The sequence below is a fragment of the Rana temporaria genome, chromosome 4, assembly GCF_905171775.1.
Source record: "Rana temporaria chromosome 4, aRanTem1.1, whole genome shotgun sequence".
NCBI classification, from domain to species: domain Eukaryota; kingdom Metazoa; phylum Chordata; class Amphibia; order Anura; family Ranidae; genus Rana; species Rana temporaria.
The window spans coordinates 108,815,867-108,842,189 of NC_053492.1; the positions used below are offsets into that span (position 1 = coordinate 108,815,867).

Genomic DNA, 26,323 nt, shown 5'->3' on the forward strand with positions numbered 1-26,323 from the left:
CGCGTACACACGGCCGAGAAACTCGACGGGCAAAACACATCATTTTGCTCGTCAAGTTCCTTATTCGGCTGTCAAAAACCTCGTCAAGCCAAATGTTCCCATTGCCCAACGAGGAAATAGAGAACATGCTCTCTTTTTGGCTCGACGAGTTTCGAGACGGGTTTCTCCGTGAAAAGTGTACACACGACCGGTTTTCTCGACAGAATACGTCTCCCATCGAGTTTCTTGCTGGATTCTGCAGAGAAAACCGGTCGTGTGTACGGGGCCTGACAGTTAGTGATTAAACCCCCTCAGCAGGGAGCAGCAATAAACCAATAAACTCCTGACAGTGGTTCTAACCTACCCTAGCTAAAACAAAACCCAAAAATTGTGTTGAGTTGGACTTTAAAGTGATCTGGGGAACTTTGAGAATGTAATGATGTAAGTGATCACATACGACGTAAACAATAAGGCCCCATGCATACAGGTACCCAGGGCCATACAAGGTTCTGAAATCAGCCACCCATAGACATTCTGCATCCAGGGTCATACGTTTGTACGTATGTGCATGTGTTTAGGCATGTTTTGGCATATATTGGCACGCAGGCATTGATTTCTATGGTCAGCTGTTAGCAGCACCTATGGCTCTTGGGAAAAACTCACCAATTTTACGCTACACCCGTATGCATGAGCCCCAATAGAAATGTTGTAATCTAAACAATTTCTACAGTAAAAACATGAACACAAGCATACATCTTTGTCTGAACAACCCTTCATTCGCTAGCAGCTGTACAGAAATCCAGAATCATTATAAACCATAATTGTATCACAAGTTTTTGTGTCTTTTCTTCATAGTCCTCGATGCACAATATGAACATTGTGTGCATTAACATCATAATAGACACAGCCAGCGCTACAACAAAGCCCATGTCAACACTAGAAAGGACACAGTGGACTGCAGCACAGAACGTGTGTTCATTATGCTGCAGAATTCAACAATTCCTGTTCCTTCTTCCGAGAGGGACTGTATCTCAAAGCTCAAGGTGGCAGCTCCCGGCACTGAGCAAGTCTATTAATATTGCTGCTTATTTCAAGGGCAAAGGGAAGCTTGACTCGAAGAAATGCATTTAATCTAGTGTGATAAAGACATCTCATTCAGGACCTCACCACATCCACCCAGCAATGAATTCTCCCTAGCATCTGACTAACATAAACTGAAAAGTGCTTTATTCACTCATCACTTCTGAGAAATAAGCTATGCATTATGGATGGGATTTAGATGGGATTATAGTAAAAAAAAAGTAAAGAGTGGGGGGGAAAGGAAGCAAAAAGAGGATCTGTAACGCTGACCAGATGTGAGCGTAGCCCAGAGACAAATCAGTTTCATTTAAACACTTCATCTCTATTATGTTTGTTGAGCAGAGATGTGCCATTATCCAGTGTAAGAAGAGGTATGTTCGGCTTTGTTCTTTTATTTAACAAAGATTTATTCTAGGGCACCAGCTCCTGAATTTTATGACTATTTATCTGAATTAAAGGTTTTGTGGATTAACCCTCCTCTTACTAAGGAAGAAGAGATTTTATTCCTACTATGAAATTTAAAATGACTAGACTGCAGATTGCCCATCAACAGTACACTGGATTCCAGAGCTAAGCGCGTTCGTGTGCTACTCGCTGTCTGCTGTGCCGCATTGCTCTGTGTGTGGAATTACTGCAAAACCAAGCTGTGAGCAGATAAACACTTGACAGGCTTCATACTGCCCTACAGATCATCCAGGAACTGTACCAGTATCAGACAATTTTGTTTTTTCTTCTCACGTGTCCATATAATGTGATGCAGAGAGCAGTCACCTGCTCTAGGCTTCAGTTTTCCTCCAGCCAGAGCTGTAGTACATCAGCATACCCCACTCCCTTTTGTTACTACCCGTTTTCGGTTACCCGTTTATATATTCCCATAACACCTACTGCATTCTCCTTACTGTCTCTAACATTAGGCAATCCTTAGATATCTTGGGGATAGCCCTAAACCCTCCCCACCTTGGGAGTTTCAATCTGATGGATGATTCGTCAAGTAAAGTGAGAAAAGGTAACCAGCTCAAAATTCAAAAAGCCAACCTACCAATCCAGCAATGAATGGGGCCAATAGTGCTGACTGATAGAATCTGTTAGGCCTCGTACACACGACCGAGTTCCTCGGCAAAAACCAGCAAGAAACTTGCTGGGAGATATTTTTTTGCCGAGGAAACCGGTCGCGTGTACACTTTTGTCGAGGAAACTGTCAAGAAACTCAGCGAGCCAAAAAGAGAGCATGTTCTTTATTTCCTTGAAGGGAATGGAGAAAATTGGCTTGTCGAGTTTCTCGACGGCTTTACAAGGAACTCGACGAGCAAAACGATGTGTTTCGCCCGACGAGTTTCTCGGTCGTGTGTACGAGGCCTAAGAACAATTAGAAGCATGCCTTGTTCCCGGAGTTTTTAACTGGGTGAAAAAAAGCATTTACAAACACATTATGCCACGTTTCCCAACTGGAAGAATTCCTGAAGCTGATTTGTAGACTTGGGACAGTAAAAAGATCCTATATACCTCTAAATAGCTATCTTTATTAAATCCTAAAAACTGGCATACACGATGCAATGAGGAACAAATCCTCTTACACATTTTACACTCTCCAGCGCTTAGTCATAGAGTAGACTAAGCGCCAGAGAGCATGAAATACGTAAGAGGATTTGTTCCTTGTTGGGTCATGTATGCCAACGTTTAGCATTTATTAAAGATACCAACAACATAGCTGTATGCAATAATCCACCTATTTAGGGGTATATGTGGTCAGTGATGAGTTGCACTTCCACCCAGCAAGAGTGGACCAGACTGAAACAGATCTGTTTTATTATTTTAAAGAGAACCTGTCACCAGACCATTCATTTTAAGAAAAAAACTACCCATAAGATTATATGTGAAAGTAACCTATTTTATATTCTGTATATCTGAGGATGGCAATTATTTGTGTGCTGTGCTCACTGTTGAGGATTTAAGGAGGATCTAGGACACAGATACACAGAGACCAAGGAGGACATTGAAGTAACCCAGGAGGGTGATATTAAAAATGGAGGTTGCCTTTTGTGCTATACGGCAGAGGGTCAATATTCTCTGGTGAGTGTGGGAGTACAGAGAGGTCACTGATTGCACAGACCACATTGGATGGATGAAAGTAGTAAATTACTACACTGGTTGTATGTTGTATAATATATGTTGCACAAAGCACTGGAGGATTGGGACTTTCCATTTTTTCTAAATCTTTTCTCATCTTTAAATTTGTATAGTATTGTTTTAATAATGTTTTTTTTTTTTTTTTTTTCAGGAGCTGGACCAGCACAGAGAATAATCAACTGGACCCACCAAGAAGAAGAGAGGGCTATGATGTGCAAAGAAGGTATCGGATCTTCCTGGAGTAGTTTAGTTTTTATAGCAAGTCACGCTGCAAATCAATAAAAACAAATTTATGGAAAGAAAAACTTTGCAAGCAAGTAAGCACCTAAAATACTTGATTTTTTTCTGAGTTTTCAATTGGAATTTTTAAGTTGGCGACAGAGTCTTTTTAAAGTGTGTCTAAAAATTAAACCTTTTATTTACATTTTTTGGATAGAGTGATGAGAAGTTAGAATCACCTGCCCTGTTCTTACTATTATGTCCCCACTAGGGAGGTACACGATAGGAAGAAAGAAAGCGAAGGAAAATAAACAATTTGAGTTGTTATATGAACAGGAACAGAGAGGAAGTCTTCTACTGGGGACACTTGTCAACAGTCTAGGAGAGGAGAGGAGAGAATCCTCCTCACTATTTAAAGTTTTCCTTTCACTTCCTGTGGTTGTGGTGTCTATGGGACATGAAAACGGGGACAAATACAGTCAGTGGGACAAAAAAAAAAAAAAGAAAACACATAAATTATCTAAAGTTTTGCCTTCACGTACACTTTAAACCTGAAATCCAGGAATTCAGACACTTTCTAATTTGTGCTGGCCTCCTATGGGTTAAGTCCAATGAGGTGCATGGTATCTTGTGGACTTATCTCCTTTATTTATAAATTACAGTTCTACAGCTATCCAAATACTCCCAGGGGTTCCCACAGGTGAAACACTGCTTTCTCACACAGCTGCAGATCTGCCTACGCTGTCTCTCCCCTCCTCTGTACATTCACAGAATTCTTTGCATTTTGTGAATGTGTTCACATAATACAAAGCATTCTGCGACTGGGCAGGAGGATGAGAGAGGCAGGCTGAAGTATAGTAATGCTCCAGGCACTCAGTAAGTAAATTGTAACTTATAGGGAGGCAAGCACCTCATTGGACCTAACCCATAGTAATCTGGCCCATTTTAGAAAATATCTGAATTTGCCAAGTTTATCTGTAAAGTATTACTAAAGATAAATTGTTTCTTAAGTTTTGGAGAGAGTGGAGATGGATTAGAACACCTGTTAGGTTTTAGGCTTCATTTCCACTGGCGTTTTTACAGCCACTGTTGTTAGGCTTTTTTACAGCTTAAAAACGCCTGTCCATGTTTATTTTGTAAAAAAAAAAAAAAAAAAAAAAATTTTTTTTTTGTGAGCTGCAGCTTTAAAAATGCCGCGGTCGCGTTTTTGAGCGTTTTTGAGCGTTTTTGCGCGTTTTTGAGCGCTTTTGAGCGTTTTTTAACGTCTGGCGTTTTTACAGCTCTACTCTGGAGCTTCAGAACGCCCTGGTCCCGCGTTTTTTTTACAGCTCAAAAACGTCTATGCCACTTGCAGCTCAAAAACGCCTATGTGGGAATGAAGCCATAGAATAATATGGACAGGCGTTTTTAAGCTGTAAAAAACGCTCAGAAACGTGGCTGTAAAAACGCCAGTGGAAATGAGGCCTTACTGTTGTCTGAGCCCGCATTAGGAGGATTCATCCTCTCTATTTGTCTTGATTACCACTAGCATTGAAAGTGAAAGTAAAAGAAAGCCCCAAAATCTTGGGTTGTTCCCAGAAAAGTAATACAGTAAAACCTTGGACTGCGAGCATAATTCGTTCCAGAAACATGCTTGTAATCCAAAGCACTTGTATATCAAAGCATTTTTTTACAGGGTATAGAAGAGAAGAGGCACCTCTAAGTGTAGCGATAAGTTGCTAAATGTTGTAACTTCATTAAATGTAACCATATTGCTACACTTATAGGCTCCTCTCTTTTTTATAATCAGTTGTGACATGATGCTACTCTCATATCAAGACATCACTTGTATATCAAGGCAAAATGTATTAAAACATTCTGCTTGTCTTGCAAAACACTCTCAAACCAAGTTACTCTCAAACCAAGGTTTTACTGTATAAGGGAAATCCTCCAAAGAAGACACTACAGTAGTTCTGGTGGCCTGGGGGTTACCAAGGGATTTCCCTCATTTTCAGGAATTTCCTCTCACTTCCTGTTTGTCTATGGGACAGGAAGTGAAAGTAAATCCCTCAATGGGGCACAGATTGCAAATAATAAACCAACAGGGATAATAACCCTCCCTTACGCTATTCAAAATAAATAAATAAAACGTTTTTTCCATAGTTCTACTTTAAGCATTTAATCAAGGAGACCTGCCAATGGATTCCCAAGAGCTACAAGAAATCATTGGATGGTTTAACTCTACAGCATCTTTCAAAATCAGAAATCAGAAGTATTCATTTTGGGAGGACTGACCCTTTAAATAACCCCCATCAATGTTCTTTATAAGCACAAATGATCTTACCAAGGAGCTGGTGTATGTTGGATCTGATGTATCATCCTGCAGATAGCGAGACAGCCCAAAGTCAGACACCTTGCACACCAGGTTGCTATTCACCAGGATGTTCCTGGCTGCCAGGTCTCTGTGAACATAATTCATTTCCGATAGATACTTCATGCCAGCTGCAATACCTCGGAGCATTCCCACCAGCTGGATCACTGTAAACTGCCCATCATTTTGCTAAACAGAATAAAAAAAAAATGAATTAAGAGTCTACTTTGAATAATTATCATTAAATGTACAACTTAAACTTGTTTGTTAATAAAATACAAAATGTTTTACTGGAACAGTATAATTATATTTATTATGAATAAAACAACTTAATCTACCCTATATAAAAGTTCTGTAAACCCAGGGCTGAAAATCCTTGGTGTTTTATGGTGCAGAAAGAAAGGTAATACCTCAACAAGGACTTTATATTCCGTACATTCAGCTAATAAACAGGCTAAGCACACAGAAGCTCCAATGGTACAGCTGTGCACAAAATGTAATAAGCCGTGCTCACTCTGTTCGCTGGGGGACAAAAGGGAGAGCCAGGACAAGGTGGGCACTAATATGAATGATGCAGAATGTAAAGTGATAATGCAGATCATTAGTAAAAAAAATATTATATAGCTCAGTAAGACCATGGATGCAACTGCTCTGTTCTCTGACGCTCTCCTATGTTTTTGTAGAAAAACAGATGGGAGACAGAGGGTGGTATAGCATATTCAAGAATGTATTACATAAACACGCTGGCCTCAATGTATAGATCAAAGAAAAATGTGAAAAAGAACGCTGCAAGGCGCATCCCCCCCAACACTCTTTTTTTAATTACTAAAGCTTAACTTCAAACATATATATAGAAGACACAAATTAATGCAGCTCTGTATTTACCAATACATCCATAAACATTTTTTTGAATACAAGCAGTGTAAGTACCCGAATGTGATTTTCTATCAGCATTTTGCAATCCCCTGTATGGCAGAGCTCAGACTGGGGGAGTGAGAAACAGCACAAGGCGCGAATGACTTATGCTACAGTGTAATGCCGCGTACACACAATCATTTTTCAGCATGTAAAAAACGACGTTTTAAAAAAATGTAATTTAAAATGATTGTGTGTGGGCTTCACATCATTTTTCGGGGTTCTGAAAAACGACAAAAAAATAATTCGAACATGCTGCATTTTTTAACGACGTTTTAAACAATGTCGTTTTTCGGGTTGTAAAAAATGAGCGTGTGTGGGCTAAAACAACGTTAAAAACCAGCGCATGCTCAGAAGCAAGTTATGAGATGGGAGCGCTCATTCTGGTAAAACTACCGTTCATAATGGAGTAAGCACATTCATCACGCTGTAACAGACAGAAAAGCGCAAATCGTCTTTTACTAACACGGAATCAGCTAAAGGGTGACGTCATCCAAATGGAACCTCCCCTTTATAGTGCAGTCATACGTGTTGTACATCACCGTGTGTGGGCAACGTAGTTTTAATTTCAGCATTTTCTACATGCTGAAAAACGTTGTTTTTAACATGCCGAAAAATGATCGTGTGTACGCGGCATTAGGGGCACTGCAGCACAAGTCATTAGGAGAGAGGTGAGTGACAGAGAGATGAACTCATCAGTCTTCTTTTTACTATCCGCTAAAAGGCTGGGGAAGGGACAAGACCTCTAATGCCACGTACATACGATCGGTTTGTCTGATGAAAATGGTCTGATGGACCGTTTTCATCAGATTAACCGATCGTGTGTGGGCCCCATTGTTTTTTTAACTATCGGTTAAAAAACTAGGAACTTGTTTTAAAAAAACGATCGTCTGTAGGCACGTCCATCGGTTAAAAATCCATGCATGCTCAGAGTAAATTAGGGGACGGGAGCGCTCGTTCTGGTAAAACTAGCGTTCGTTATGGAGATGGCACATTCATCACGCTGTAACAGACAGAAAAGCGTGAATTGTCTTTTACTAACACGAAATCAGCTAAAGCAGCCCCAAGGGTGGCACCATTGGATTTGAACTTCCCCTTAATAGTGCCGTCGTATGTGGTTTACGTGATGGCGTTCTGACACGATCGTTTTTTTAACCGATGGTGTGTAGGCACGACTGATCATCAGTCAGCTTCATCAGATAACTGATGAAAAAATCCATCAGTCTGTTTTCATCAGATGGACCGATCGTGTGTACAGGGCATACATGTTATTTAACTACAGCAGTTAAAAACCATGTCTCCTTCCATGCTAGACAGAACTAGATGTACAGAAATATAAATCCCTTTTCAGGTAAAACAGCTCTCTTATATGTATTTTATCTGTGTACTTAGCCATTTGCCTGGATGTCAGAATGAATGTAAAGCTGTAATGATCTGGATTGGGAATAAAATGTATCTATGCTTTCCTACTATGCCCTCTGTCACAAAAAGAGGTACAACTGTGTAAATGAATGTGCCTCAAACAACAATTTTCCGGTTAATGTTTTTGCAGAATGGCACAAAAATGTATTTTTAAACATCTGAATGACTTGGAATTTTGCTGCATCTCTAATTACCAGTGTGAATTAGCCAGATACAGGCAACTAATGCTACATTTATTTAACCAAGCATACATGGAAAAGATAAGTGGTCTAGGATAGGACATGCTCTGTTTTAGCCACATACACATGCCTAAAGTAGTCAGCCAACCTAACTGTTGGGCAGATGCAGTCATAATTCATTCAGCTGCAGATACTTTTTATGTCGTCCAGGAGGGGCAGGGTGGTCTATTGTCAGGCCTATTCGAATGTGATTAACTGGTGAAGTGGGTTGGTAGGAAATTAACTGCTTTTTCCCAGACAGTCCAAGATGTTAGATTAGCTTCCAATATGGCAGGCTTTCCTGTAAATCCCCCACTGACACCATCTCACATCACAAAGAGGGATAACCAACCTCCCGATGCCTTCCTCAGTGATACATCAATTCTGCAGTGGTTTCAGGGGTCCACTTTGCTGCAGTGACCATACCATAACTATAGTTACCATAACTATATGACTTCTAAACCACATCTAAACAGATTGAAAGGAGAATGCATGATATATATCAACTCATGGCAATGTGAATACCAACGGCACAAAAAAGCATTGGCCTTGGCATGTACTGTATATTATGGGGTTGATTTTCCAAAACTGGAGAGTGCAAGATCTGGTGCAGCTGTGCATGGCAGCTAATCGGCTTCTAACTTCACTTATTCAATTAAGCTTTTTTTAGTAAATCTACCCCTATATGTTTATAATTAGAGCACATGTCATAAAGATTTTCCCACAAGCTAAGCTCAGTCTGGGTGAAAGTCAATTATCCAACTATAATTGTAGATTATACAATACAAAGGGGGGAACCTTTTCGAGCGGCTTGGTCCCGCAATTGGCTTTGACGTGTTGGGTGAGCAGATCTTCCTATTATAACTTTAGCTGCATTATCACTTTTTAAGTGGTAGAATATTATTACACCTGTTTTGTGTCTCATTGTATCATTTGTTTTATAGATAATTCCTCCTGAGGAAGTTGTGTAAATACCGCAAAACTAGTGGGGAGGAAGTAGTAGTGAGGAAAGACCAATCTATACACTACATCAACAGATAACTTTCAGGGGAACCTGTAGTATCTGTCTATGTTTGATATTTTAATGAACTTTGTATGTCATTTTATATGTAATAAATAGCTTATTTTTTATAAAAATGATGTTGTTGTTTATCAGTACCAAGATAGTTCATTATAACCAATTGGGTGGGGAGGTGTATAGGATCCACTTCAGCAACTGCCCCTACACTCCCACCCCTCTCTGTTTCTCTATAATTGTAGATTGAAAGATGGGATTGAGCATACATACAAATTCCATTTAGATAGACTCTATGAAAAAGATGGAGGTGGATATACATACAAATGCCATTTAAATAAAATCTATGAAAAGGATGGGGGTGGGCACACATACAAATTCTATTTAGATAGAATCTATGGAAAAGATGGAGGTGGACATACATACAAATTCTATTTAGACAGAATGTATAGAAAAAATGGGGGTGGCATACATACAGATTCAATTTAAATAGAATCCCCATTTAGACACAACCCAAAGATTTATACATTTCATTAGGAGTGAATCAAGGTTGTAACAAAAGCCAAGCCCCAATGTAGCTAGGCCTGAGTACTAACAGCTAAGCTACCACATTTTAATATGTTCATTGTGTGCTTTCACGCTTACTCCAATAGACAGAAATATTCCAGCAGCAGAATCTCTTTAGAATGTAATGGGAAAAAAAAACTTTGCCTCGAGGAAAAACATGACAACATAAACAAAAAATTCTGACAAGTGAGTAGAAAGCAGGTGATACGTTTGAGAGACTCCCCTGACACATACAGGCTCCTATGTATTCTGTACAGGTGCACTGCTATCCAGGCTCTGCTCTACTCTGTATTACGCTCCTTCTAAGACACAGGAGGCCCCCGAGGACTGGATCCTATAACCTACTTTCAGGAGGAACCAAGGCTCCAATTAATGTCCCTATTTTTATCTGGAGGCTGAAATTAGATTTTTTTAGGTCATCTGCAGCCAGCATTTGGCTGGTACTTAATCTTCACAATCACACTGCAGTGTCTCCAGACAAATTAATCAATATAGGACAAGCATGTTCACTATGTATATATGTCTGTGTGTGTCTGAGCAGAACCTTTTATTAAAAAAAACAAAATGCACGCCCCTTCTAATTCTCATAAAAGAAGATGGTGACACGTGTGCCTGTTTTTGCAAAAAATCCCCATGCAAACCATAAAAAATGAAACTGTAGCTTGTCAATGTAATGAAATAAAACATAGCTCTGCATATATTAGGGTTTTGCACCTATTATAGAAAAAGTTTGTCAGTAATCAAAGATTCCAGAATGGGATAAAATGTATACTTTCTGTGAGCTCTTTTACTGTAGAGCAGTGGTTCTCAACCTGGGGGTCGGGACCCCCTCGGGGGTCAAATGATGATTTGCCAGGGGTCACCGAATCCTGGGCTGTTTCTGAAGCCCGCATCACTCTCCCAGACTTTTTTCAGCCACCCAGCAGGGCTATCCCTGGAGCACGTGGCCGCCCACTCAGCCTCTTCGCAAGTGCCCTTTCAGTTCGCAGCATGGCTGGGGGGCAAAGACTAGAGGTCAGCTGACTGGTAAGAAATGTGAAGTAGGAGGGGATAGAGGAGACCCTATCTCCTGATTTTGGCATAGGTGTCATTGCTACGAGACACCACAAAGTTGGAAACACAGTGAAGCCGGAGACACAGTGAGTGACACTACCTGCGATTATAGTTGCCATTAAAGGGACCCAGGGAGCGCTAAATGTCTGTGGGTTAGGGGTGCAAATTACTTGTCTTGCCTTGGGTGGGTGCTAGGGGTCCCCACAACTTGGGAAATTTTATCAAGGGGTCATGGCACTTGAAGGTTGAGAACCACTGCTGTAGAGGCTTATGTATATGGCCATGCAGGGTATATTTCCACTTCTTAGGTCTAGGTAATACTTCATTTCAGGGTAGGAAAGTCAACTAGTGGTCTTCATTTTGTAACCCGCATTAGAAAAATAACAGATTAATTCCTATTCTTTTGTCAGAGTTTACAAATCAGCCAGTGAAGCCATCATGCAATGAAGTTTCTAGCCCTGACATTTATTAAAGGGCAGCCCCAAAAATGACCTGACATAACTACCGGTATGTGAAACCTGAATAAAGGACCACACGCATTCAGGTTTAATTTCATTAATCTTCAGAGTTAAGAAGGCTCTTTAACTTCTTTGGAAGCCCCATCCCTTTTCAAACACGTGTTGGTTAGCTCCAAGGAGTAGGTACCCATATATCATACATGGGGGCTTTGAAACAAACTAGTATTACTAACAAAAGTTATAGCACAAAGTAAAAGGTTTTACTTTGTGTGTTGATTCAAGACTACCCACAGACAGTAGAAGAACTGATGTCAACAGTATTAATGCATTGCCCCCAAGTTTTTACAGTCAAAAACTGAGGCTTTTGTAAGCCTTGCCCACAAGACTCTTGCTTGGCTAGACAGCAATAATGGGTAAAGCACTGTAATCTACAGCAACTAATCAGATTTCAGTTCACTGGAGTTAGATTAAGGAATTCTATAAATAGGAAGTATATGACAGAAGGGTGAGGAGTGGCTTACCCGTAGGAACGAATCCAGTGCACCATTTTCCATGAATTCAGTAATGATCATTACAGGTCGGCTCTTGGTCACCACACCTTCGAGTCGGATGATGTTGGGATGATCAAACTGGCCCATAATGCTTGCTTCACTCAGGAAATCCCTTCTTTGCTTTTCGGAATATCCAGCTTTAAGGGTTTTGATAGCAACATAGATTTCCCTCTTCCCAGGGAGCTTCAGGCGGCCCTTGTACACCTCTCCAAACTCTCCTGTAGGACAGAAACAAGCAGGTCACTAAGTACTCATGTACAAGAGATGTCTGTGATCAGACAGGATGCCAGAGATCAGAAGGGTAACTATAAATTCCTTCTGATCTCTGGCATCCTACTTAATTTTTAATGGTGATCTCTCATGCTGTTAATTAAATCCACTTTGTTTATATCTGATGTTCTTCCAATGGTATTAATAATATATTTATTTTTAATAACTGAGAACACTCACATTTGTAAAGAAAATACCTATGTGCAAACATATTCCATTAAATATGTCAATCCAAAACTTTTTTTGTGGGGTGGGGGGAGGGAATTAGGTTTTTATTGCTATCTGGGTCTCTGTTGGAGAGATTTCCCTTCAATACCACAGTGATTATAGTTTTACAGGACAGGAAGTGATTGGAAATTTACAGCAGGAACACGGAGAAAAATATTGATGATGGGGGCTCTGGCCTTTCCCCACTATACAAAAAAAAAAGCATTTCTGTTAAAACTCAGATTTTTACCAACTACAGCCACACTGGCTGGTTTGAGGCAACTTCCCAGACTAATGCCGCGTACACACGATCTGAATTTCCGATGGAAAAAGTGAGACTGACTTTTTCCATCGGATATTCTGATCGTGTGTAGCCCCATCTGAGTTTTTTCATTGGAAATTCCAATGAATTCCATCGGAGTTTACATATAGAACATGTCCTATTTTTCTCCGGTGGAATTCCGTTGGAATTCCGATGTGATTTGGCCAGGCAAAAGTGTGCGTGGCATAACTCACTGCTATTCTGTGTATAGCTTGAATAGTCTCATCAAATTACACATACACAGATGAATGAATTACATTTCCTGACTACTAGGAGATATGGACCTGTATAGAGTTTTGGTTAGATGTCAAAGTGGTAAAGGAAACATGGGATGTCTTATTAGACAGTCTAACATTTTTCATCTACAAAGTGTCATGACAGCAACAACTGTTGAATTAAAATTTAATAAGGCTTATTTGTAAAATATTTTAAACAGGTAATAAAACATGTTATGGGTACACGCATAGGGCCAGATAAAACACGGGAAAACTAGTATGCAGAATCTTGCTAGCAGACGGTAGCAGTAAGATCTTAAATAAAAAAGTGATCTATGCGCTGTACGAACATGATGTTTGAATTAAATTTACATGTGTACAGCATACATGGCATTGTTGCTAGTATGCAAGGAGGATGCCTAGCATCCTTTCATTGCTAGGATACATGCAAATTCTCAAGGACACAAGCAGCTTCTGAAAGGATGAAGCTTAAGCAGCTGTGTGCATTGGCCCATAGAAGACAATAAACTTGCGTTCAGATCAGAACAGTAAATAAAAAAAAGCTGCGTTTTCACCGCTGTGTGCATGAGTAATGTTTAAAAAGTGAGACATCAGACAAGATGAAGACCCTACTTCAAGGTGCCAGGTGCCTCTTGCACATATGAGTGCAGGGCAATCAAAGATGTCGTGTCCATGTTTTTTCCTTGGTGTACTCGAAATTTTTGTAAAAATTGCTGCTATTACAGTACAAGCAGGTCAGGTTTGTCCTCATGACACATTGTAAGCGTTTCCATAAGTGGCAGTATTTGTAGAAGTTCTCTTGAATGTTTCTGTAAACGCTAATGCCCACCTGCCCCAATAACTTCTTCAATCTTCACAAAGGAGACATCAATCTCCTTAGCAAATTCCCTCACAGCTTCGTTGGGATCTTCATATGTGAAGGGGTCAATGTAAATCTTCATTCCTGGAGAGCCTGAAAACAACAGAACACAGATAGGTTAGTTGGATGCTCTTTGCTAATAAGTTCTCCAGTCCTGTTTTTGCCATCACTGTCTGCTACATAGGGGAGCTGCCACAGTTAGAAACATAAATTATACTGCATCAGTGGCTGCCTGCCAAGACCTCTTAGGCTGAATGGTCCTAGACTAAGATGATTACTGTTGACTCTGAAGGGGATCTGTTGAGTCTCTGCACAACGTTTCTTTAGTTGTGTAGACTTCTAATGACAAACGGTTAAAGCCAAGGAACACTGGAAACCTTACCATGTACATAAATAATATGTAAATTTTCCTGTATACAAGAATCAATGTGCGTATATCACAATTATACCAGGATTTGGTGCACGGGATGAACTCTGCCATGAATAACCCTGAAATAGTAAAAGTGTTAAAGCAAGTACAAGTATGACTGCACTGGTTATTAAAGACCATTTTCCTGGAAAAAGGAAAGAGCCATAGCTGTTTTTCTACCTTAAAGAAAAACCTTCCCTTAAACCTTACTTTATATTTATATATGTAAATATATACAAATGGGCTTTATAACAAGTGCTCACTAACCTCTGTAGCTAAAGAAATTTGGCCTCTTGTTGTGCTTAGCAGCTCCTGTGTGTTGATGTATTGGCATTTGTCCTTTGCAATTCATGCAGTTCCCCAGAGACCAGAAAGCACCATATAGATATAGATATATAGATCTATATCTATATATAGATATAGATCTATATATAGATCTAGAGCTAGATCTAGATCTATATATATCCAGGGCCAGATTTGCTTTCCCTGCCGCCCCAAAGCCAGATTCCGCAATGCACCCCCTCCCCGCTAACCGAACCACCTTGCCACTCCCCCAAAATCAACATAGAATGGCTAACGAATGGCAGGGGCGGCACGGTTAGTTCAAATACTTTTTGTTTCTTTATTTTTTTATCACTTTTTTTATTATTATTTGTAGCTTGTCATTTACTTTTTTTATTTTTGTATAATTTTCTTATTATTTGTAATATTATTTTTCTTATTCTTTACTATTTAATTACTTTTTTATTGTTTTAATTAATTTATTATTTCTTATAATTTTTTATTGCTATCACACAGGAGAAAATTATTCCCTGTGTCATAGCAATTGGAGGTGACAGGTTCTCTTTATTGACCCTGTCACCTCTAAAACAGGAGTCCTAGCACTGTGCTAGAACTCCTGTCACAGCTGAGATGGGAAGAGCACAGCTCACCCCTCTCACTGTGTACATCGGCAGGAGGGATAGGAGACAGATTGGGGGGGGGGAGTCCCAAAGACAGAGCCAACAGAGAGGGGTATGTGGGGGGGACCGCAGCACACATTTTACAAGTAATTTCGTCGACATCGCTGCAATCACTTGTTAATGAGTGAGCAGATTACCCCACACTACATTTAGTCCTGCTAGAAAGCAACTTACCGCCCTTAACTGTATGTTCCGGGCCTCGGGGGACTCCATGCCGCTGCCACCCCTCGTCGCCCTGGCCTTGTGGGAAATCTGGACCTGTATATACAGTATTTATATACTGTATACATATATAAATAGATCTATATATATAGATCTATGTATATATAGATCAAATATAAAGATCTATATATATAGATTTATATATCTATTATTATATTATTATTATACACGATTTATATAGCGCTAACAGTTTACGCAGCACTTTACAATGTATAGAGGGGACAGCACAATTACAGTACAGTTTAAGACAAAGGGTACAGGAGGGCCCAGCTCATAGAGCTTACATTCTAAAGGTAGGGGGTTGTGGTACAAAAGGTACCGTATTTGCCGGCGTATAAGACAACTGGGCATATAAGACGACCCCCTAATTTTCCAGCTAAAATGTTGGTTTTGGGATATACTCACCATATAAGACGACCCCCTCACTCTGCCATTGCCTCACCTCACTGTGTCATTGCCTCACCTCACTGTGCCATTGCCTCACCTCACTGTGCCATTGCCTCACTGTGCCATTGCCTAACTGTGCCATTGCCTAACTGTGCCACTGACTCACCTTAATTCGCCAATCTTCATTCCGTTTTTGCCTGGCAGAGTGAGTCAGACTGCGGACGTCCATTTTTTAAAAACTGCGCCTCCTCCTCGTCATGTTCCGTGATAGGCGGAACACTCATTTTCCCAGCAGAGCCTGTCATGGACGTCCTCTCGTCCGAGGCTGAGGACGAGACGACGTCCGTGATAGGCGGATCACTAAGCCTATCACTAAACAGCACGAGGAGGAGGCGCGGCTTTTAAAAAATGGATGCCCGCAGTCTGTATCCGGCATATAAGACGACCCCCGATTGTTGAGCCAAATTTTTAAGCATAAAAGGTTGTCTTATACGCCGGCAAATACAGTAATAGCTGCAGAGAATGCTTTGATGGGGTGGCGCAGGATATATATATATATATATATATATATATATATATATAAATACGTGTTTTATGCCTATACAACAATTGCAGGTACAAACTCACGAAGATCTAAAGAAAGATTGGTAATATGTGCACAAAGGGTTTATGTAGTTTATCCAATTCCTGACATATAGTAAAAAAAAAAGAAATATATATGAGCGTGTACGTGTATATTTTTTTGGTATATCTTGATGCTATCACATCTTCAGTTCCATTGCAGCAAATACTTCTTATTTTTACAGGAACTCTGACTGTGCAGGTTCCTATTCCTATCTCATCTATAAAAAATGATTTCTGTGGATCTGACAATCTTTCAGAGGACATGATTAAATCTTCTCCAGTCTTTGTCCGTTATGTGAGGAAATGAAGATTTGATATTGCTGTGACACTAGATCTTCTCCCTCTCCCCCTCCACCAGTTTATCTTACCTTGTGAGTCCCGTATATCTATAAAGCCATCAGTCTCTTCCCCTCCTCACCTTACTCACCTCTCAACGCTTTCTCAGCCCCTCCTGCTCCTCTTCCTCCTCTCTTTACAGGAATCTTGGTTCTTTTCTCTCATCCCTCATCACTCACCAATCCCCCATTCTGGCTTTATCTGCATTTGATAATGAAATCATCATTCCATTATCCTCCTACTTCATCACTGTGTCCTGGGGTAAAGGAAGGTTTGTTCCTTGTGTCCCAGGTTCTCTGTTCAGTGTTGTCGATAATATGCACTTTGTGAAAAAAAAAAAATTCAATTTGGAGTTCTCTGTTCTGCTTCCAGGAAGTCATTGGCATTTGCGTATCAGCTCGATCATTTGTTCTTTCACAGCCTAAGATGACAGCAACACATTGCAAAGGAGGTTAATCTTTCTGATCTTAGCGGGTTAATTAATTTTCACCCTGACTGTAGCCAAGAAGCTTTCTGGGGAAAGGACAGACATCATTTCTGGCTCTTCTCTCCAGCTAAGAGGCCAGCTGTAAACAAATTGGGCAATAAGTGATGCATTTATGTGCCCAAATGGCGCACTAAAAAAGGCTGGCGACTTAATTCTCCTGCCTGAAAGAACCTTTACATAATGCAAAATCTTTATTTTCTTCCTAATGCAACCTTTCAGCATGTTTATGGAAATATGCATAATCAAAAGATAATTTTCACAAGGATAATTATTTCTTTTTATGTGTTTGCATATATCTTGCCCTCTTTTGTCAGCAATAAATGCGTATTGCCGGGAGCGCTACTGGCTGAGATTTTCCATTAACCCTTTACTATTGGTTTATCCTTGGTCTTTAAACTATACCAAACACATCACCTGTCTCTCTGACATTGAATAAGTAGTATGATTGAATTCTTCTTCCTGACATCCTCCATAAGATGATACATGATGGAAGTTCTCATGAAAATGTCAGAGTCGAATGGGCCTTTGATGCAAAGAAATGAAGGTTGATTCAAATGAGCACCAAGATTATAAAGGTTGGAGAGGAGGGTTGTGCAAAATATGCTTAAAAATGAAGCATTTCTTTAACCGCTTGACGACCGCCGCACAACGATATAAGTCGGCAGAATGGCACAGCTGCGCAAAAGGACGTATATATACGTCCCCTTTAAGAAACGGAATTGTGGACGCGCTCGCCGCAAGCTCTGTGACTCCGACCGTGAGTCCCGCTGACTCGATGTCATACCCGCGATCGTGTCACGGTAAAGAAGAACGGGGAAATGTACTATTTTTGTTTATAGTGCAAAAAAATAAAAAACACAGAGGTGATAAAATACCACCAAAAAAAAGCTCTATTTGTGGGAAAATAGGACGTCAATTTTGTTTGGGAGCCACGTCGCACGAACGCGGAATTCATAGGTGAGTGTGATTTTAGCTTAATAAATTTGCCTTTTTAAAAGGTTTTACACTGCCCAGTGCTTTCTTATGTAGCACTACCCCCGAAGGAGCGGCTGGTTTGTTTTGGGTGGCATGTTACCTCTATTCCTTCGCCGTCTAGGGTACTGGATGAGAGCTAAAAAGAACTTCAATGTCCACACGTCAGGTTTCTTTTTCTGTGCTTTATTACCCAACGGGGTAAAAGATCAAAGTAGTAGTTGAAGAGGTGAAAAGGAGTAATAGGTAGTAGGTTCAGGTGTATAACTTTGTTCGGAAACACTCCTGCTTCCAGCAATGTAGCTTTCATTGCCACTCTAGCCAGAGTGGGTATTGTGCACCTGCATAGGCCCCTCTCACCAGCCTAGCAGCCAGAGAGTCACACGGAAACTTGAGCAAAGTCTCTGCCACAGACCTTCCCAAAGGTGGAGATATATTCGGTCAAGAATCCTTCTCAACACAGGATTAAGCACCCGGATCTCGCTTCAATAAACTTGGTAAATTCAGAACTGACAGGCGACCATCACTCAGCCTCTCAGCAATAGTGCATCCTTCGATGAAGTTCACCTGAGATACCAGCCTTGTGCTCGGTGCTCTCCTAGACAAGTTCTTCATCGGGCGGCTTCCTCCCTCAGGACAGACAGCACAGGACCACTCTGTAAATGTAGACCCAGCCTGATTACCAGGCCTACATAGCAGATCACAACCCCGGACCAACGTGGTCCCGGAGCCAGGAACACTTGAACATACACCCTCGGTCATGAGGGCCACGCAGGGGGGGGTGGTGGGACGACAGCCAGGATCGGCCACAGGACGACTTCGATCCAGAACTAATGGCGTCTGTCCCTTAAGTACTCTGCCCCAGCATGCACAGCGAGGCGATCAACCCCCACTGATTGGCTGCTGAGTAAAAACACCCAATACACCCTGACAGCGGCTGCTTAACTGCATTCTAAAAAAATGATCCACTGCGGATCACTAGAACATTAGCAAGTATGAACCTAGTTTAAACTTTTTCATGAAAAACACTGCATAAAGCTAAACTCCAGGTAGAAATAAGGACAAGATTAAAGCATATTATGTTCCCCCGCGCTTTAAATAAATTAAAATTTCATATAAAATAACCAGTTTTGTTTTGCCACTTAAAAAAATATTATAAATCAAACAAGTGAAAATACAAACAAATATCATATTAAATGTAAATCCACATTAGCGCAACAAGATTAAAACATAACTAAACCCAAAAAACAAAAAATGTAATATATTGCATTTTATTAGTTCTTAAAGCGGAGTTCCACCTGTGTTTTCGTTTATTAAAAGTCAGCAGCTACAAGAAGCACACTTACCATGATTAAATCCTCTCCCCCTCATTTCCTCGGTGGCGTCATTGTAACTGTGGGCACCCGGCCGTGACAGCCTACGGCTTCACGACCGGGCGCACACTGCACATGGAAGGAGGAAGTGAGACAGGAAGTCCCACTAAAAAGAGGGTACACCCCCCTCACCCCCCCCCCCCAAAAAAATGACATGCCAAATGTGGCATGTCAGGGGGCGAGGAGTGCTTAAAGTGGAAGTTCCACTTTTGGGTGGAACTCTGCTTTAAATGTGGTGTCTGCCTTCATTTTACTTTTTCAGTCTAAGACAAAAATACAGTGTCCTTGTCACTTCCTGTAAGCGTAGCTACCCAGAACAGGAAGTGTGTTAATAATAGGATCACCAGGTGAAAATAAAGATAAAAAAATCCAGAAAAAAAGAAAACAAATTCAGGCACCACACCTTGGTAAGCTGCCATATATTACATTCTTTTTTTCTTATCTTTTTTTTAGTTTAGATATATCAATTGCCAGGGTGTCTCTGTGTTCATATACATATATTTTGGAATACAATATTTGTGTTGTTTGAGAGACTGGTGCTTTACTATTGACAAGTTTCAATTCATTTTCTAAAGTACAAAAATTATTTAGGACAAAAAGTATTGTGGGCAATAAGTATATTATCCCACTGCTTATAATAGTTACATCTTCATGGTAAAAAAGCTGCTTACCAGCCCACATCCTGTTAGCTTTTCTCATGTAACAGTATGCTCCTTAGCCAGTCTGGTGGAAGAATGTGGGCCATGCTCAGCGCTAAGACTGACAGATTGGGGACACGCAGTGTGGTGCAGGCTGGAACCTGCAGCCTGGCTATTATTTACTTTGTCAAAAGAAACCTATTAGCAGATAAATGAAGGGACAACTCTAGCAAGAAATCAAGATTCATCACATGTGACAAGTGCCTGTGATTGGAAGCCATAGTACAGGCGAGAGCTGGCAGCTGCAGCCTCTGAGTGATGTGCAATGGGAGCCTGACCTGATAACACAGGAAACAGGAATATGGGGGGGAGGAGGCAGGTAACAAAGACAACACACCGACAAAAAAAAAAAAAAAAAAAACATGCTGGAAAAACAGCTTTATATAAAGGCATTATTGTCTTATTCTCTGAAAAAACTACGACCTTTTCTCTGAAAAATAAATACAAAAAAAAAAAAAAAAGTAGCAGTATAGGAAATTATGAACTTTAAATGAAAACTTGAATAATTTTTGTCAGATTTTATTTACATTTATTTATGACTGTTTTATGTTTCTAAACTGATCTTTTCATTATACATGAACCGTCAGCAGTAGCTGCTCACTTGTGGTCTGTCTCTCTCCAATTGATACTGCTTATATAGGAAACGGGTGGGTGGCTCCCTTTGCTGAGTGTGCTCTGCAGAGTGTTAAACAGCAAGGGGTCAAATATTACCCTTTCATGTGGAACAGAGGTAAAGAAATGAAAATAAGTAGATAAATAAAGTGGTATTAAACCCAAAAGCAAACATTTATTATATTGCAGCTTACCAAATCTTCGATGTGATGACTACATTTGTTTCCCTTTTAGGTTTTATTTCTCTTTCTGCACTGGCTACCCCTCAGGATTCACATAGACTTTAATATCCCCTTGCTCACCTATTATGCCGCGTACACGCGATCTGGCTTTTGCCCGGCCAAATCACTTCGGAAATCCGACGGAATTCCATCTGAGAAAAATAGAACTTGTTCTATATCTAAACTCCGATGGAATTCAATCAGAATATTCAATGAAAAAACTCTGATGGGGCTACACACGATCGGAATATCCGATAGAAAAAGTCTGTCTGACTTTTTCAATCGAACATTCCGATCGTGTGTACAAAGCATAAGTCTCTTCATGGCTTGGCACCCCATTATCTCTTTGAACTTTTATCAACTTACTCCACCCCTCGTAACATCTGCTTATCAAATTCTGGTCATCGGTGTGTCCCCTCTACTCACCTACAGTTGTTGGAAGACAGAGCCTTCTCCTGCTATGTTCCAAAACTCTGGAATTCACTTCCAAAGAGTCATCTTCTCTAAACTCATTAAAATTTAATCTAAAAACGTTTTTCTATAGAACAGTCTTCACATAATTGTCCCTTTTTTCCTTCATAGTATACTGTGTATTTCTTGTGTTATCCTTGTAAAGTGCTTGGAGGAACTACCTTTAAAGGCACTATATCAAATAAAGCTTATTATTATTATTATATTTCTTCTACTTTCATCTGGTAATCCAGCCAGCGAGTCTGTTGTTTTATAAAAGCTGAAAAAATCCCCAGCAGAATGTATCAGTTTACATGGATGAGACAAATCACTTAACACTGGCAGAGGTGCTTTCAATGGTCAACTTTTATTATGAAAACCTTTATCCCAAAAGGAAAAAACGGTTTGCTCTAACTGATTATAAAGTGTTATGCCGCGTACACACGATCAGAATTTCCGATGAAAACAGACAGAATTTTTTCATCGGATATTCCGACCGTGTGTGTGCCCCATCAGAGTTTTTCCTTCCGAAATTCCGACGGACTTAGAAAGAGAACATGCTCTCTTTTTTTTCTATCGGAAATTCCGTTCGTCTGGAAAAAAACATGCATGCTCAGAATCAAGTCGACGCATGCTCAGAAGCATTGAACTTAATTTTTCTCGGCTCGTCGTAGTGTTGTACGTCACCGCGTTCTTGGCGGTCAGAATTTGGTGTGACAGTGTGTATGCAAGACAGCTTGAACGGGATTTCGTCGGAAAAATCCATCAGAGCTTATCCCAACGGAAATTCCGATCGTGAGTACAAGGCATTAGCTGGAGTTTGTCTTCAATTAGTTACTGTTTTTAAATCTGCTAATACATTTAACACTCCCTCCTCCTGACTGATAATGCTGCTGTCTGCTGTTTCTTCTGTGCTCATTTCTCCAGAGTTGTGTAATCAGGAGGAGTTTTACTGGCCAGATCACCAGATGAAAACAGAGGGGAAAAGCCAAAGAAAAGAAAACTGATACAGCTACCACATCCCACGATTGTTCAGTTGCAATATGTTACATTTTTGGTTTTGGGTTTAATGCCACTTTAAGTGAGACGACTCTGGAGCCCCTGACTTGCTAATTGTTAGTGGTTGATATTTATTTAACACATTCCCTTAAAAAATTGTACATGGGATGTACCAAAATATCCAGCTTTTACTTAATGGCAGCACTGCCGTCTATGATATTCAATTCAAAAAGTAATATAGTACTACTACTCTGAGTACCTCTACAGTAGGTGTTTAACCTGCATTAACCCTTTTGTAAGCACAATACGACTCTTTGAATACAATTGTTAAATGCCCCATGACGTGAGAACTAGGAATGTGCACCTGTGTTTGTGTTCCCAGTTCTCAGATCTGCTGTGAATCCAAAAAATGAGTTATAAAGTTAAGTTAACTGATGCATACAGGTGCTGATAAACTTGGTCTGGGCATCTAACCTTAAAATAACTCTGCTCATGAAAGGGTCTAAATATAATCAATACCAATCCACTACTTAATGGCCTTATTTTCCATGCCACTGCTTTATGCACACTACATATCCCATAGTACTTAGACCATCTTGGGAGAGAGGAAGAGTGGGTGGCTACATTCCTACATATAGTGGAACTAAGGAGAATGAAAGTAACCACCCCTAACAGGAAGTTAATGAACAGAAAAACAAAAGAAAGGTGTGGCTGAGAGCAATAGACTAGACATTTTTATTTTTTAATGAGTTAGGAAGTTAGGGGGTTACACACAGAGTTCAGAGCTGTCACTGTGTTTACAAGTGATTGTGGTGAGCAGGCACCAAAGGGTCTGAGCCAGAGGTGGTGGAACTGAGTTCCCCCAAGTTCCCCCTGAAAAAAAAACCTTGATATATATATTGCGACTGCGCGGTTCCCTGTCATGGTGTATGTGGTCCAGGATTCTCAGCTAAGCAGAAGAAAGAGTGGAAGAAAGAGTGCTAACTGAGGTATGGTGTTTGCACGTGAATACAGGGACTTCGTTACATGGTCAAGAAGAACGGGACACAAAGCCTCTGCTAAAAAGAATACAGGGATGCTTTTACATGGTCAAGAAGACCGAGACACAAAGCCTCTGCTAAAAAGAGCCAGGAGGCTGAACATTATTTTGTGTTAGGCCCCTTTCACACTGGGCACGGGAGGTGCACTTGCGGTATACAGTAGCAGCGCTATTTTTTTGGAAACCCAATTTTTGTAACGCCTGCCTTCACTGTATAAAGGACCAACCAAGTCTAATGAAAACAACAACCATAGTAGTATAAGTAATAATAATAATAATACTAATAACAACAATAAATGTAATGATTTTACATCTAAAGTCTGGTCACTCTGTCTAGGAATGGGGAACCTTACCTCTGCCGGTGCTGTAGTGTTGTAGTTTATCACTGTACACTGCTTCTTTACTGTACGTCCTTTTCCTGGAATATATAACAAAACTAAACTTGAAAAATGGTGGTGCAGAGTCATAGATGGTTTTCTGCCAAGTGAAGAGGATAAATGCTTTATGGACTAGATGGATCTAGCCAGCGAGCAGAACATGGATATCAGTAGGAATTGTATAATGAAGACATAATGCATTAATAACAATATCTGCTTTATCTGTTTGCTGCCAACCTACTAAATTGTTCCAAAGGACATCTAATTTCCTAAAGAAAAGATTCACATGTGATGACAATGAAATTCCAGAGCACCTAGTGACCTTTATGGTTATGGCCATGAGAAAACATTCTTGGATAGCTCGATAGGAATAATACACAATGACCCTGCATTGTCACAAAGCACTGTTTGGAAAATGGGTTTTATTTAATTACCTTCTGTAGATTTCGTAAAGCTACATTTTACGAGTAAAGTGCCAATGGAAGTGGCTTTTTGTGGAATAGGATGTGACTACGATAGAGAAGATCAAACCTGGCTTTAAAAAAGTAGAATATATTTGTACAATTTTATTTTGTCTATTTTGTTACCATATAGAGAGGAAATGGAGCAAAATACAGAATAATCCTAGTTTAAATGAGCTGAAAAAAACCCAGTTAAAACGCCCCTTGCAGTGAGGGATAAGGATAAGCTCAATGCAGACCAGACTTGATCCCCTAGTATACGATGTGCCTCTCTCCTCCTCAATATCCTACATCACAGCTTACATAGAACAGAAGAAGAGCCTACGGCATTGGGGTAGCTGAGTTATTTTTTTTCTCTGGTACAGGCCTGCTGAGGACTATGAGATGACCGCTCACAGCAGCCAAGATTTAAATACCTGGATTGGGACACAAAAAAAGTATATTGTTTCCATTGAAAGGCATTGCTTCTTTTTTTTTTTTCTAAAATGATCACTGGTTCATGTTACATGGCATTTAGATACAAACAGAGCTCGGGGGACTTATTATTTTATACTGTTCCCTTTTAGGTGCTTGCCAAGTATTATGATGAGAAGCAGGCCTATTCTCTTCTGTTCCTACAGATGAAAGCTTTCCCATGAATGACAAGTATTAAGCTAAACTCATGACAAGTATAAAAAAACTTTTTAGCTTTGGTTAGCTCTGAAACATTCATATATTTATTTGGTGGTAGGATTTGATGCAGGGTAAAATAAAAATTATGCAGCCTCCCTATGTGGAAACATGAAAACATTCCTTACAGTGTTCCCCAACACTTAAAACCAAAAATAAACATTTAGAATACCCTCCCCGAAACGTAACCATTATCCTGTCCAATAATGAGTAGGGCCCTCTGATTCCTATTGTAATAAATTGTATTGTAATTGTACTGCCTGCCCTTATGTTGTAAAGCACTGTGTAAACTGTGGGCGCTATAGAAATCCTGTATAATAATAAAAACATTGAACAGCTCCCTGGGAACTGGGCCTTGTTTTCTGGCAAGGACGCTGTCAGTGCCGACCAGGACAAGGTCATCTAAAGCCCAGGGTGAACATGCCAAACTGTGCCCCCCCCCTCTAACATGTATTAGCATTATGTATCAGCAAAAATATCCCCCCCAAAAAAACACTGAGCACTGATCTGCATGCTTACCCTCTAAGCATAAATCCCCCCTCTTCCCAGTACAAATCCAACCCCTGTTGTAATCCCATATCTCAGTACAGATCTTTGCCGCATCCCCCAAATCCCCCCCAGCTCAAATCCCCTCCCCCTAATGAAAAAACATTTCACCTCTCATAGTACAAATTCTCTACCCCTAAAATTTCCCCTCCTAGTACACATCTTCTTCTCTTCACTTCAAATCCACCTCCCAGCACAAACTGCCCCCCGAATCCCCCCACCAAGCACAAATCTTCTTCCCCCACCCCCTTCTCAACACAAATCCCCCTAAATCACCACTCTTAGCACCTAGCCCAAATGTCCCCCTTCTAAAAGAATACTTACCCCATGCAGCCCCCCAAATTCCCTCTTCTAACACAAATTCCCTCCATCTCCTTGTGGCGACCCCCACCTCACATGATACCACAGTGCCCAGGGCAGCGGACCCTCCTCCCCACCCCTTGTCCCGGCAATGGATGATGTTATCACAAGACTGGTTGAACAGTTCATATGCATTTTAACTGTTGATTTAGCTGCATACCCGGATTTCAGCTCTTATTCAGATGTGAACATGACCTCAGTTAGTACAATGATGAGCTGAACATTATCCATAGAGACAATAATTCATGAAATGGTACTTACACTGATCAAA

At 40.4% G+C, this 26,323-nt stretch overlaps 1 protein-coding gene across 3 annotated transcripts in view; it reads right to left on the minus strand.

The window, feature by feature from the left end:
• EPHB1 (EPH receptor B1) overlaps positions 1 to 26,323 on the minus strand; it is a 419,645-nt gene that overhangs the window by 67,579 nt on the left and 325,743 nt on the right. For 2 of the 3 annotated variants that reach the window (XR_005748610.1, XM_040348730.1), the window contains exons 9-12: positions 23,993 to 24,075; positions 13,819 to 13,941; positions 11,925 to 12,172; positions 5,729 to 5,944 (exon numbers count right to left, since the gene is read on the minus strand). Coding sequence is in view for 2 of the 3 variants with exons in the window: in XM_040348730.1 (XP_040204664.1) it covers positions 5,729 to 5,944; positions 11,925 to 12,172; positions 13,819 to 13,941; positions 23,993 to 24,075 (670 nt within the window). In the remaining variant the exon portion in view is untranslated. The remainder of the gene's footprint in view (positions 1 to 5,728; positions 5,945 to 11,924; positions 12,173 to 13,818; positions 13,942 to 23,992; positions 24,076 to 26,323) is intronic. The other variant, XM_040348729.1, reaches the window with a different exon arrangement.